The 13,578-nt window shown below is 35.5% G+C and overlaps 1 protein-coding gene across 2 annotated transcripts in view; it reads left to right on the forward strand.

The window, feature by feature from the left end:
* The window catches only part of STRN (striatin), a 100,157-nt gene that overhangs the window by 32,349 nt on the left and 54,230 nt on the right, over window positions 1-13,578 (forward strand). For both annotated transcript variants that reach the window (XM_032881870.1, XM_032881871.1), the window contains exon 2: window positions 4,848-4,951. In XM_032881870.1, the coding sequence (XP_032737761.1) occupies window positions 4,848-4,951 (104 nt within the window). The remainder of the gene's footprint in view (window positions 1-4,847; window positions 4,952-13,578) is intronic.

Consider the following 13,578-nt stretch of genomic DNA (forward strand, 5'->3'; position numbering starts at 1 on the left):
TCTTAATCTTTTGTTCTTGGAACTCTGGGAAGTTCAGAAGAATTCACTCTGAGAATGCTGAGGTGACAGTAGTGCAGGCAGAAGCAAGAGTTTTAAAAAGTAGGCAAATTGTAGCTTAATAGTTCATAGAGAAGTATAGCTATAAAATAAAAAAATTAGGTAACTGAGTTCATCACTATTCCATATTACTTAACAGTATTGGAGGCTAGGCATAGATTTGTTCCCTAACTAGAGAACTCTCTTATTTCAGAAGGAATTCTGTTGTAGTGATGTGCAGGGAGCACTTTTAAGGGGCCCTTTGGACCATGCATTTTTCTGTCCTGTCTTTGTTGCTGAATACTCCCACTACATTATGTTTGTGTCTTGAGTTTTCCAAGTGGTGATTCATTCATGGTTTTGGACTGTCATCTTAGTTCATTTGTGAGAATGCTGTGCTCGTTAGGGATATAAACTACTCAATCTCTTGGTGATTCTTTTTTCTCCTTTGTAAAAATAATGTAGTTGGATTAAAACATCCAAGACAGGGGCGCCTGGGTGGCTCAATGGGTTAAGCCTCTGCCTTCGGCTCAGGTCATGGTCTCAGGGTCCTGGGATCTAGCCCTGCATGGGGCTCTCTGCCAGGCAGGGAGCCTGCTTCCCCCGCCCCCGCTCTCTGCCTGCCTGCCTGCCTACTTGTGATCTCTGTCTGTCAAATACATAAATAAAATCTTTAAAAAAAAAAAAAATCCAAGACAAAATCCAAGACAAAGTCTACAAACTGGTGGCTTGTGGAGCCAGATCTGGTGAATGAATTTGTTTGGCTGTAATTGGCTTTACTTTTCTCAATTAAGAGACTTTTATGCATAGTAATATTCAGAAGGTGTAAGGATGGACATGGATATTTAAAGGTAGTTTTAACTCCTGTTCCTCTTTCTTCCATTCACCTAGTTACTTTCTTTGGAGATGTTCAGGATGACCGCATGTTTGTGAATCATTCCAGAGTTATTACTTATACATAGAAGCACAATAGTATATTTACCTTTTTGTTTTAAATCAAATGGTTGCAAACTATATACTTTGTTCTCTGTCTTGCCTTTTTTTTCCCATTTAATCTATCTTGGGAATCATTCTATATCAATATACCTAGAACTATCTCCTTTGTAATAAAAGATAACATTCCTTTGTATAGATACAGCCCACTATCTTTTGATTTTTCCTCTCTTTCCTTTCCCCCCTTCCTGTCTTTCTTTCAGTCTTTTTTCCCCTTATGTCTCTCCTCCCCTTCCTGTCTTTTCAATTAAATAAGCCAATTCAAACAACAGTATCCTTCCATCTTAGTATTCAGGGATTTTGAATAATTTATTTATTTTGCTTATTTTTTCCATGTGTACTTTAGAATTATGTGCTGTATTCTTTGCTTAGATTTTATTTTTTTCTTGGAAGTTTTATTCTAATCATCTTATTTTTGTTATTATAAATGGGATTGTTTTCTATCATTATATCTATTATTTATAGCTCCTGGGTTTTAATTTATTATTTTTATATATAGCCTTTACTCAAATTCCTCTATTTTTTGTAAGACTTTATAGTCAGTTTCTTTGGATTTTCCTGGTATCTACTCATATCATTTGCAAATGATGATAATTTTATTTTCTTTTTTCTGTTTTTAAACTTTTTTCTTTCTTGACTGATGACATTGGCCACTACCTCCAGGATATGGTTAAATATTTGTGGTAAAAAATGGCAATCCTTTTTTGTTCCTAATTGTCCATATTTCTTGGGTTTTTCTATTATACATGATGCTGACTTTGAATTGATTTTTTTGTATCTTATCATAATAAGGTAGTTGGCATAGTGTTTATTTCAAAATTAAAAAAAAAAAAAAGATCTTATATTGACAGAACAGTTTCAAGGGTAATACACAGAATTTTTTCCTTCCTGAACCATTTGAGGGTAAGTTGCCAGCCAACCTGATAGGCTGTTGCCTCCCACCTAATACTTTAGTGTTTATTTCCTCTATACAAGTACTATCTTATGTAACCATATATAACCATCAAAATCAGGAAATTAACACTGATACATTACTACCATCTAATCTTCAGACTCCATGTTTCATCACTTGTCCTAATAATATCCTTTTATAGCCAAATTCAGTTCATAATCTTGTATTACATTTGGTTTTCATGTCTTTTTAGGCTCCTTCAGTCTAAAACAGTCTTTCCTTGACTTTTATGACCTGACACTTAAACATTACAAGAAAGTTAATGTAAAATGTCCCTCAACTTAAATTTGCCTAATATTTCCTTAAGATTGATTTCAGATTATGCATCTTTGGCAGAAAGAAGTATTACAGAGGTATTCTGTGATCACCAAGAAAAAAATCACTAATATTATTATTCTTTTTTATTTATCTTTCTAGGCAACTCCATCTTCTCTGTAATCTTTCTCTAAAACAGTTCTAGGTCTTTTGTTTTTATTAAATATTTAGCTAATCCAATATGTGAATTGGTAGAAGGATGGGGAAGCAAGTGTACTGGGAACACAAGGAGTTTTTAATCATAGTAAAGACTTTCCAGTATTATGGGCTGAAGTTTCACAATCATCCAGGAACCATGATGGTGGCAGAAAAACAAAACTAGCCAAAGGATATAGAGAGGAAGAAATTGGTCATTGATTTTATTATTACTTTGATTTTTATAATTATATGGCTGGGTTATTGTTTTTATTAAAGCCATTTTGAAGAGTATATAGAATTCTATGCCAAAGCATTGTTTGGTCAAAGAAGTTGGGCTATCATATCCTCTTGACAAGACTTTCATTTTTGTCAGCTTTTATTCCTTTTTTTTTAGGAGGTGGGTGTGAGGCAGATGGGGATGAGGGATAGAGAGAGATTTTCTCTCTCTCTCTCTTTTAAAAAAAGATTTTATTTATTTGGGAGAGAGAGAGATAGAGAGTGAGAGAGAGCATGAGCAGAGAGGTGAGGGAGAAGCAGGCTTTCTGCTGAGCAGGAAGTCTGATGAGGGCCTCAGTCCCAGGATCCTGGGATCATGACTTGAGCCAAAGGCAGACGCTTAACTGACTGAGCTACCCAGGCCCCCCAGGGAGAGAGAATCTTAAGCAGGCTCCATGCCCAGCGCTGAGCCTGAGTTGGGGCTCGATCTCACAATCCTAAGATCATGACCTGAGCTGAAATCAAGAGTTGGAAGCTTAACTGACTGAGCCAACCAGGCACCCCTCATTTTTATCAGCTTTAAATGCAATGTATTATTATGCTTACATAAAATAATGAATCTCCTTGTAGAATACATAATTTCAAAGGTTTTATGATCATTAAGTTTGGGTAGTATAGATATTTGATGTCTTTTCATCTATGATTGTTTTTGGAGTATTTTTAATTCTGTAAGAAAAAACACTTCTTTAATTGCGATTTTAAGAGGTTATTGAAATAAAAAGAAAACCAGCACTACTTGTATCTTGAAAATTATAAGATCCTTAGTAAATTGGATTTTGTGTTCAATATGGTACTGAAAACATAGAAAGGAGTGTTATTCAAACTGAGTAGAAGTAAGTTTAGTGGTTCACTCACTAAACTTTAGTTGGACAATCCAGTTTCTTAAGGATGTGTTAAGGTCATCATTAAATATAAGTTCTTGCTCACTTAAATAGAAAGCACTGTGGAAATATAAATAATTGTTATCTGCGTTAACGTAATAGAAATGGAGGGGAAAATCTTATGAGAATAGTGAAATTGATGGTTATCCTTGAGGGGCCTTCAGTCCTTTCTGCCCTATTCTTAGTGGCATTCTAGTGGTGTAACTCTAAAGGAGTTACTTTAACAAGTGAGTGTTTGTAACATAGTTTCAGTTCCCTAAGTGGAAGATACTATTTCAATTCTAAATGTCCTTTTAGATATTCAGGAAAGCCATTCTTGCTAGCTGTTTTTCTGAAGATGAAAATTTTATGCTTTGTTTACATGTTAAAATGTAGGGTGTTTTCTTTAATTATTCCTTGAAGGGGCCAGGAACCTATAGAGGGCTGTGGTTTCTGATTTCCCTTTTTTGAACTTTACCTTTTTCCCTGCATATTAAATCTCCTAAAAGGGGGTGGGGTGAAAGGTGTGGATTGAGAGAAGGCAGCTGTTTATTGTTTGTGGGGGAGGTCCAGAGTAAAGTCTTTCAAAACAGTCTTGAATCCGTCATAAGATTTACATATGTGGTGAAGTTCTGAGAACTGTTACTTTGCAGTGGTATTAGAGGAACTCAGGATTTTACCATTCCCTTTCCCCATCTTCACTTTTATAAAAGAGAAGCCCCCTCAATGCCACAAACACTTGAGTAGACTGTACTGTACCCTTTGCATAATGTCTGCATTTATATTGGTTGTTTTAGATTATAGAATCTTAGAGGATACAGTCTACCTGTTGTAATATCCCTGATCTGAAGTAAAATGCATATATATTTTTAAAGATTTTATGTATTTATTTGACAGATTACAGAGAGTAGGCAGAGAGGCAGTCAGAGAGAGGAGGAAGTAGGCTCCCTGCTGAGCAGAGAGCCCGATGTGGGGCTTGATCCCAGGACCCTGGGATCATGACCTGAGCCCAAGGCAGAGGGTTTAAGCCACTGAGCCACCCAGGTGCCCCTAAAATGCGTATTAAAACAAACAAATAAACAAACAAACAAACAAACCTTTTTCCCCCCTTGCAATCAGTGCTGTTCTATATACTTAAATACCTTGTCACCCATATGTAAAAGGAGGTGTATTTGCATATCTAAGTATCCAGTCTCCCAAAGTTTCTGTCTTCAACTGGGTTAAAAAGTTTTTTAATTTGCTCTAATCTTAGCTTTGTCTTTCTTTTCCCTACTTAGGCCCAGATTGCTTTCCTTCAGGGGGAAAGAAAGGGTCAAGAAATTTTGAAGAAAGATCTTGTGAGGAGGATCAAAATGCTGGAGTACGCTCTTAAACAGGAAAGGTAATTCAGTGAAATGGAAGATGATGTTCTTTGTAAAGATTGGAGTAATTTTTCTGTCATTCCTAAAACAAATCCAAATTTTAATACTTAATACTTTTGAATTCAGGAAATAGTATCTGTATTACACATTTTAAAATGGTTATAATATGTTAATTTAATGTTCTTGTGATTGTTTAGTAATCACGACCAATAAACTGATTTATATGATTTATTTAAGAAATTTCACATTTTTCCTCTGTCCTATCCTTTTTTGAGAAACTTATATGCTTTCTGAGCTGTCATTATCCATTTCTTTATGGAATAGAAAATGTTTTTGAGTTGTAAAGGAAATTTCTGTGATGCTTACTCCCTCATCAACTAATATTATTTAATTTGATATGTTTTCTTTGGGAAAAAATGTAGACTGTCTTGAGAACCTTTTTATCTTTTTCTAGACTTTTTTGGTATTTTGTTCCTTTGCTATCAGCTATTCCTATCTCTCCGAAGTGAACCTTATCTTTCTGTGTTGCTAGTGTCTAAGATACTCTAGTAACTAAGCTTGGATCACAAGTAAAGGACAGCAGGTCATAGATGAGAATTTTGGAAATTTTTTATATGAATTACGGTGGTCTTTGGAATTTTTTTTTTTAATATTTTATTTATTTATTTGAAAGACAGAGATCACAAGTAGGCAGAGAGAGGAGTAAGCAGGCTCCACGCTGAGCAGAGAGCCTGATGCGGGGCTCGATCCCAGGACTCTGAGATCATGGCCTGAGCCAAAGGCAGAGGCCTTAACCCACTGAGCCACCCATGCGCCCCTGGAATTTTTTTTTTTTAAGATTTTATTTATTTATTTGACAGAAATCACAAGTAGGCAGAGAGGCAGGCAGAGAGAGGAGGAAGCAGGCTCCCCACCTAGCAGAGAGCCCGATGCGGGGCTTGATCCCAGAATCCCGGGATCATGACCTGAGCTGAAGGCAGAGGCCTTAACCCACTGAGCCACCCAGTGCCCCTGGAATTTTTGTTTTTAGATAATTTTTCGTTTCTGATAATTGAGTACTTGATAGGCAATATTGAAATTCTCTATTTTGCTTGTTTTGATCACATGCTTTTCTCCTTTCTTTGAAGTTAATGGATGGGCTGTTTCCAAAACTGCCATAAAATAGCATTTAACAGAAAATATCTGTGAATACTAAGAAGCAGATTAAACTTTATTAGAACCTTTACTTGGGATCTTTGAATGGCACAGGAAATTGAAAACAGGCTGACCTCTTGGTAAAAAATAGATGATTCTTTTTATTCCTTGAGAGGTTGATTGAAAGCTGTATTGGAGAGATGGTGGAGGGAGGGAAACTACTTTTTTAAAAGCATGCAGTTTGGGAATATTTTAGGTTTTAAGCAATTTAATTATAGACATCACCGAAAAGAAAGTAATAACATTAGTCATGGCAACTATTTATTAACTACTGTGTACCAGGCCCTAAGGTTTAAAAACGAAGTAACTGGGGCACCTGGGTGGCTCAGTGGGTTAAAGCCTCTGCCTTCGGCTCAGGTCATGATCCCAGTGTCCTGGGATCGAGCCCCACATTGGGCTCTCTGCTCCGTGGGGAGCCTGCTTTGCTTCCTCCTCTCTCTCTCTGCCTGCCTCTGTCTGCCTACTTGTGATCTCTGTCTGTCAAATGAATAAATAAAATCTTAAAAACAACAACAACAAAAAAAAAAAAAAACAAAAAAAACCCCGAAGTAACTTGAATAGAATTGCGAAGTTGTAGGAAAGCTGTGATTCAGATCCTCAGGTCTGTCTGATTCTGACATCTATACGCTTTACCAGTACATTATTGTATCTTTGTAATACAGAAGAATTAAAATATACCTATAGTAAAGTAACTAGGCATGTTTGTGTGTGTGTGTGTGTGTGTGTGTGTGTATGAGTGTGTCCCTTATCATTAAACATTTCATTAATGTATCCATCCAACTTAAGTGCTGTGCTGGAGTTGAGTGTAAACATAGGCCACTGTCCTTATCCTTGAGGGCTCAGAGTAGCAAGAAACACACTTGTAAACCACAAAAGTGCAGTTCACTATGATAGGTGCTATGAGAGATATCTGTACAGAGTACAGTGGGGTCACAAAGAAGGGAGTGGTTATTTGGATCTGGAAGGTGGAAGTAGAAGGAAGGATGTAATTGGAGAGGAGCTGAGACTTCAATAGCATCATAAAAATAAGGCGTTTGCCAGATAGGCAAAGTTCAGGAGGTAGAGAGGATATATTTGACAGGGAACAGAGCAGTTTGATGTGTGACAGAAATTTGCAGTCACTGTGTGAAGGGTAGGATGTAGTTGTGATTTGATAAGTGATAATGGTAGACGTGGGCAAGAGCCAGATCATGGAGAACTTAACTAAGGAGTTCAGACTTTTATCTTCCATATAATAGGGAACATTGAAAGTTTTTCAAAACATTTTAATCTAAAATTTCTCAAGCTAATAGTAGTTGCAAGAGCTACATGCCTTTTACCCGGATTCACCCAGTTGATAACATTTTGCTGTATTAACTGGTATGTTCACTCTGTAGGCATGTTGCTTTTTTCCTGAATCATTTGCTACTTAGATGCAGACATTATACCCCTTTGCCCCTATATACCTCAGTATATTTCTTCTAAGAGCAAGGAGATTCCCTTATATAATTATAACTCTTTATCAAATTAAGGAAATTTAATGTCGATATAGCACTATTATCTAATACAGCCCATATTCATATGTTCCAGTTATGATCTTAATAGCATTTTTTCCCATGAAATGTCCCAGTAATGATTTTTATAGTACTTTTATAGTACCATATTTTATAGTACCTTTTTCCTGGTCCAGGATCCAGTCTAGGGATACATATTGTATTTAGTTGTCATGCAATTGAAAGGAGCATGGAATAGTATGAAATAGATTTTGGAAAGATCACCACTCATTATGGGGGATGGACTGGAAAAATCTGTTAATAGAAGCAGGATGAGAAATTATAACATGGTAGCTGCTGGAGTAGAGGAGGCTATGAAACATTTTTTAATTTTTTTAATTTTAATTTTATTTATTTATTTGTATTTTTTTAAAGATTTTTTTATTTGTCAGAGAGAGAGAGAGAGAGTGAGCGAGCACAGGCAGACAGAGTAGCCCACAGAGGGAGAGGGAGAAGCAGGCTCCCTGCCAGGCAAGGAGCACGATGTGGGACTCGATCCCAGGACGCTGGGATCATGACCTGAGCCGAAGGCAGCCGCTTAACCAACTGAGCCACCCAGGCGTCCTGCTATGAAACATTTTAAATAGAATCCATAAAAATTAGAGAGGATTGGGTATAGAGGTATAGAAGTTTCTGGCTTGAGTGAAAGTTTTATAAGTTATCAAATGAATTAAAGATTAAGAAGTAAGTGTTGAAAAACAGATATGGGAGTGGGACTGAGGACTCGAGGTATATACTTGGGAACCATAAATATTGTGCATAAAGTTATAGGAGTAGTTGAAGCAAGCAGAAGAAGTAATATGGGAGAAGAGAGAATCATCCGGAGCCACAGGAGATGGAAATGTTTGAGGCAGAGGGAGGAAGAGCCAGCAAAGGGATGGTTGAGAAGGAAGAGAGAGCAGTGTAGTAGAAGCAAGCCAAAGAAGGTGGGAGTTTGACTATTGCAGATGCCAAACAGACTCAAAGTAAGTAAACTGAAAGTAGTCATCTGTATTTGCCAGGTAGAAGCTTGCCGGTCTTGCCAGAATAGTTTCAGTGAGGTAGCAGGAACATAAACCAGATCACAGGGGATTGAGGGCTGAGAAGGACAGATAAAGTGGAGACAGATACAGTCACTTATTTTTTTCAAGTAGTTTGACTTTGAAGAGCAGAAGAGATTACTGGCTGGATCTAGGGAAGATTTCTTTTTTTTTAACTCATGGAATTCTTGAGAGGAGTCACTGATTTTGTATCTTTTGAAATTTACTGAATGATTTGAGATTATTCCTGATGTTATGGCACTATTTAAGTATAATAAGGAATAAAAAAGCATTTCTTTTTGGATTAGAGCTCTTGAACATATCAGTTCTTTAACTCTGAAGTTATTTTTCTAATGCTTTAATGCCAGGAATTTTAAAAAATTTTGGAGTTCTAGAACATTTCCATTCTTTTAATTCTGAAATTTTTTTTAATAATTTTTTTTAAGCCAAGAATTTTTAAGGTTTTTTTTTATTGAGCATAATTTGAAACATAAATGTAGAGAGACTGATATCTTTTATATACACCTCCAAGCCTCAACAGTTAATGTTCCCGTCAGTCTTGCTTCATCTTTATCTATTTTAGAACAGCGAATTCTAGACATCTTGTCATTTACCCTGACAGAGCTAAGTATAAGGATCATGATTGAGAATTGCTGTGTTACAGATTTTCTAAGTAGTCCCACTTAAAAAGATCCAAAATTAAGTGAAACTGAATCTTTAACATTACAGAAAGATTACTCGCCTAGTCAGGAATTCTTCAAGGCATTCCTTAAAGTGTGATGGAATATACAAAATGAGCAAATTTACATCTTATTTTTCAAGAATACATAGTGTTTAAGATTTACTCAGGAACTATACTGAAGAACCTTAAATACTATATAAGATACAATTCTGAAACATTCCATTTTTCCCATTTCTCTCTTTCATCTGCACTACTATAAAAACTAAAAAATGTCCTCCTTGCCTCTGATGTTTCCATATTCTAATTCATCTTCCACATTTATAGGATTCATTTTTTTGAAATACAGGTGTTATATCCCTGCTTAAAAATATCTAGCTAATTTCAAAGATCTTAGTAAAACCTCTTACAGCCCGGGCCCTTCCTAGTTCCGTATACACACGTGCATGCGTGTGCACGCACACACACACACACACACACACACACACACACAGAGTTTTTTTTTTTTTTGGACCCATGATGTATTTTTTCCCCCACTTTTTCTATTGACAGAAATACTCTTCATCAATCCATTTGTCTGATTGGAAATGGTTTTTGAGGTTTAGGTAAAATCTCATATGTTATCTTTTTTTTGGTAGTTCTCCTTGACGCCACCTTTGACAGAATTAGATAACCTGTTATCTGAATTCCTATAACATGATAAAACTCATAACTCTTATCACAGTGTGCTGTTGTTACTCAGTTTCTATCTCTTAGGCATCTCCTTGCCTCCACCTTTAATCAACTATAAATTGCAGGTTATTCCCAGCAGCCAGTACTGTGCCTGAGATGTCAAAAGAATTCAGAAACAGTTCCTTGATTTAATAAAATTATTTTTAGCATCAACACTTAAAATGTGATTGGGATGCTTTGTTATATTCCTACCACATTATTTATAGTAAGAGACTTGGAAACAAAACTGTAATGGAACTTCTTTATTATTACACAACTTTCATGCTCTTTTATCCAATAAAGGCCAGTTGGGAGGCGAAGCTATGTATTAGACATAGAGTTCATAGGCATGAGCTCTGCTGTTTATTTTACAGTCACATTTAGACAAAAAGATAAGGGAGTAAGATTGTGGTAGGTAACATTGTGAGATGAAGTATTAAAACCATGGGAAACGGGGCGCTTGGGTGGCTCAGTCATTAAGCATCCGCCTTCGACTCAGGTCATGATCCCAGGGTCCTGGGATTGAGTCCCATATTGGGCTCCCTGCTTTGTGGGAAGCCTACTTCTCTCTCTCTTACTCACCCTGCTTGTGTTCCCTCTCTCACCGTGTCTCTGTCAAATAAATAAAATCTTAAAAAAAAATAAAACCATGGGAAACAATATGAGTGAGAAAAGTATTTGGCATGTTGGCTTCAAAAGGAATGTTACTAAGTTGAGAAAGTTTCTGTGAGTAAATTATTTTTCAGTGAATTTAACAGTTTAGTAGGGAGACCCTGCTTTAAGGGAATGCAGCCAGTGGTAAACACAACAGTTCTTTACTTACTTTGTCTGTGTCTATTTTTTTAATGAACTGTTAGTTCATAGTATGTTATTTTTATTATATACATTGTAAAGAATATTTTCTATTCCCCTTTTATATAAACTCTGTTGCAGTTTTTCCCAAGACCACTAGAATGCGCTATAGTGCAGTGTTTCCTGTGTAGAAATGTTTTTTCCTATACACACACACACGCACACACATTCATATTTGTGTGCGTGTGTGTGTGTATACATATATATGTATATATACATATACATATATAAACTCCATAATATTTTATTGCTACTTTAATTCCATCCTCACACCAATTACTTTCAATTGCTATTTGACTTTTAGGAGGTATTATAACTTTGTGTCATGGTAGATGAAAAATCTGAAGATTGACAGTTACATTAAGAACCTTGTTTACGGGGACGCCTGGGTGGCTCAGTTGGTTAAGCGGCTGCCTTCGGCTCAGGTCATGATCCCGGTGTCCTGGGATCGAGTCCCACATCGGGCTCCTTGCTCGGCAGGGAGCCTGCTTCTCCCTCTGCCTCTGCCTGCCTCTCTGTCCGCCTGTGCTCGCTCGCTCTCTCTCCCTCAGTCTCTGACAAATAAATAAATAAAATCTTTAAAAAAAAAAAAAAAAAAGAACCTTGTTTACTTTCTGGTAACTAAGTAAAATTAAGTGACTATATTCTCTAATAATCAACATTGTTATAAATACGTCGAAATAGGCTAGGAAATGTTTGATCTGGTTATGAAATCTTTGTGATTAACATTGGGAATAGAGAAAAAGATATTCTAGTTAATTTGGAACAAAAGTATTTATTAAAATTTTTAAAAAAAGAAGAAATATATGCATGTTGTTAATTAGCCAAATAACACGGTATGGTCTCCCTTATGCATTGCATTCCCTTACCAAAGGAAATCTTGCTAATATCTTATGCATCATGTATTTTTCCAGAAATCTTCTATGCATATGAAGTATACATATATATTCATATATATACATATATATATATATAAAACACATATATAAAATAAATATTCTTTTTTACTTTTAACCATAAGAGACTCTTAATCTCATGAAACAAACTGAGGGTTGCTGGGGTGTGGCTGAGAGGGATAGGGTGGCTGGGTTATGGACATTGGGGAGGGTATGTGCTATGGTGAGTGCTGTGAAATGTGTAAGCCTTATGATTCACAGACCTGTATCCCTGGGGCAAATAATACATTATATGTAAATAAAAAATTTTTAAAAATTCTTTTTTATTTTTAATAGGTACATATTATTATAAAACATTTCGTACATATGCAAAACGTAAAAAGACTAATATATAATATACTCATATATTTGCTACCTACCTTAAATAGAACACAGCTGTCTGTAATTTTCATAGGTTTTCTTAAGATTCTCCTCTATATAAACTTTGATTTTTCTGTTATAGCTGCAAAATAATATGAATTCCAGTACTTTGCCCATTTGACCAAAGAATTTCCATTTCCTTTATACCTTTTTTGAAATACAAAAACTTATTTATGTTACATGCTCAATTAGTTTTTTATAAAAAAATTAACTTGAAATTTGGTTATATTATCCCCTCATTCCTTCTTTATCACTTTATTACTTTGGTTTTTCAAATTATTATTATTGTTGTTGTTATCCTAACCTTATTACATTTAATATTTATTATAAAAGGCCTCAATATTTTAGGGAAGCAAATCAGTCAAAATACATAAATACATTATGTAAGTATAACCATTTTTGGTTGACCTTTAAAATTTTTACTTTATCTGGATTACTTTTCTGTTCTCAGATGGTTAAATCTGAAATGGTGAAATCAGGTTAGCCAGAAATAATTATATTCAGCTAGCTTTAAAAGGGAAATAGATACGAATTTCTGTTCACAGTTCTTCCTGAAAAGGCAAAGTATATCTTGACTATTAAAAAAAATTTGTTCATTCCTGTTGAAATATCTTATTCAACACTGGTGGTTAGGGCTGATTCCTCTTCCCTCCTTTGGATTGTTTACTTTAATGCATACTTGATAAATCATAATTGCCTGACAAGGCACAGAGTATTATAGATTACTTAAAACTTTTTTTGAGTATAGTTGATACACAATGTTACATTAGTTTCAGGTGTCCAACACAGTGATTCAGTATCTCTATATGTTATGCTATGTTTGCCATAAATGTAGCTACCATGTGTCATCATACGGTGCTATTACAATATCATCGACTGTATTCCTTGTGCTGTACCTTTTATTCCTGTGACTTATTCATTCCATAACTCAAGCCTTTATCTCCCAGTCCCTTCCCCCATTTTGCCTATTCCCCCACCACCCTTACCTCTGGTAATTCTCTGTTCTGATTCTGCTTTTTGTTTGTTTATTCTTTTTTTTTTTTTTTTTTTTTTTTAGATTCTACATATGAGTGAAACCAGTTGGTATTTGTTTTTCTTAGTCTTATTTCACTTAGCACGATATCCTCTGGATCCATCCATGTTGTCACAAATAGCAGGATCTCACTCTTTTGTTATGGCTGCATAATATTCCATTGTATGTACAGATCATTAGATGAGTTTTCTTTTTATAAATACATCAATTTTGAGAAAGGTTAGTCTTCTACAAGTTTATTTCATAATCCAAATTTATTTACTGCTTTTGACAGTAGAATTGTTCTTTGGCAATCATCAAGGAAATTTGAA

This window comes from Lontra canadensis, unplaced genomic scaffold (assembly GCF_010015895.1).
Source record: "Lontra canadensis isolate GAN:19392208 unplaced genomic scaffold, GSC_riverotter_1.0 scaffold78, whole genome shotgun sequence".
Taxonomy (NCBI): Eukaryota; Metazoa; Chordata; class Mammalia; order Carnivora; family Mustelidae; genus Lontra; species Lontra canadensis.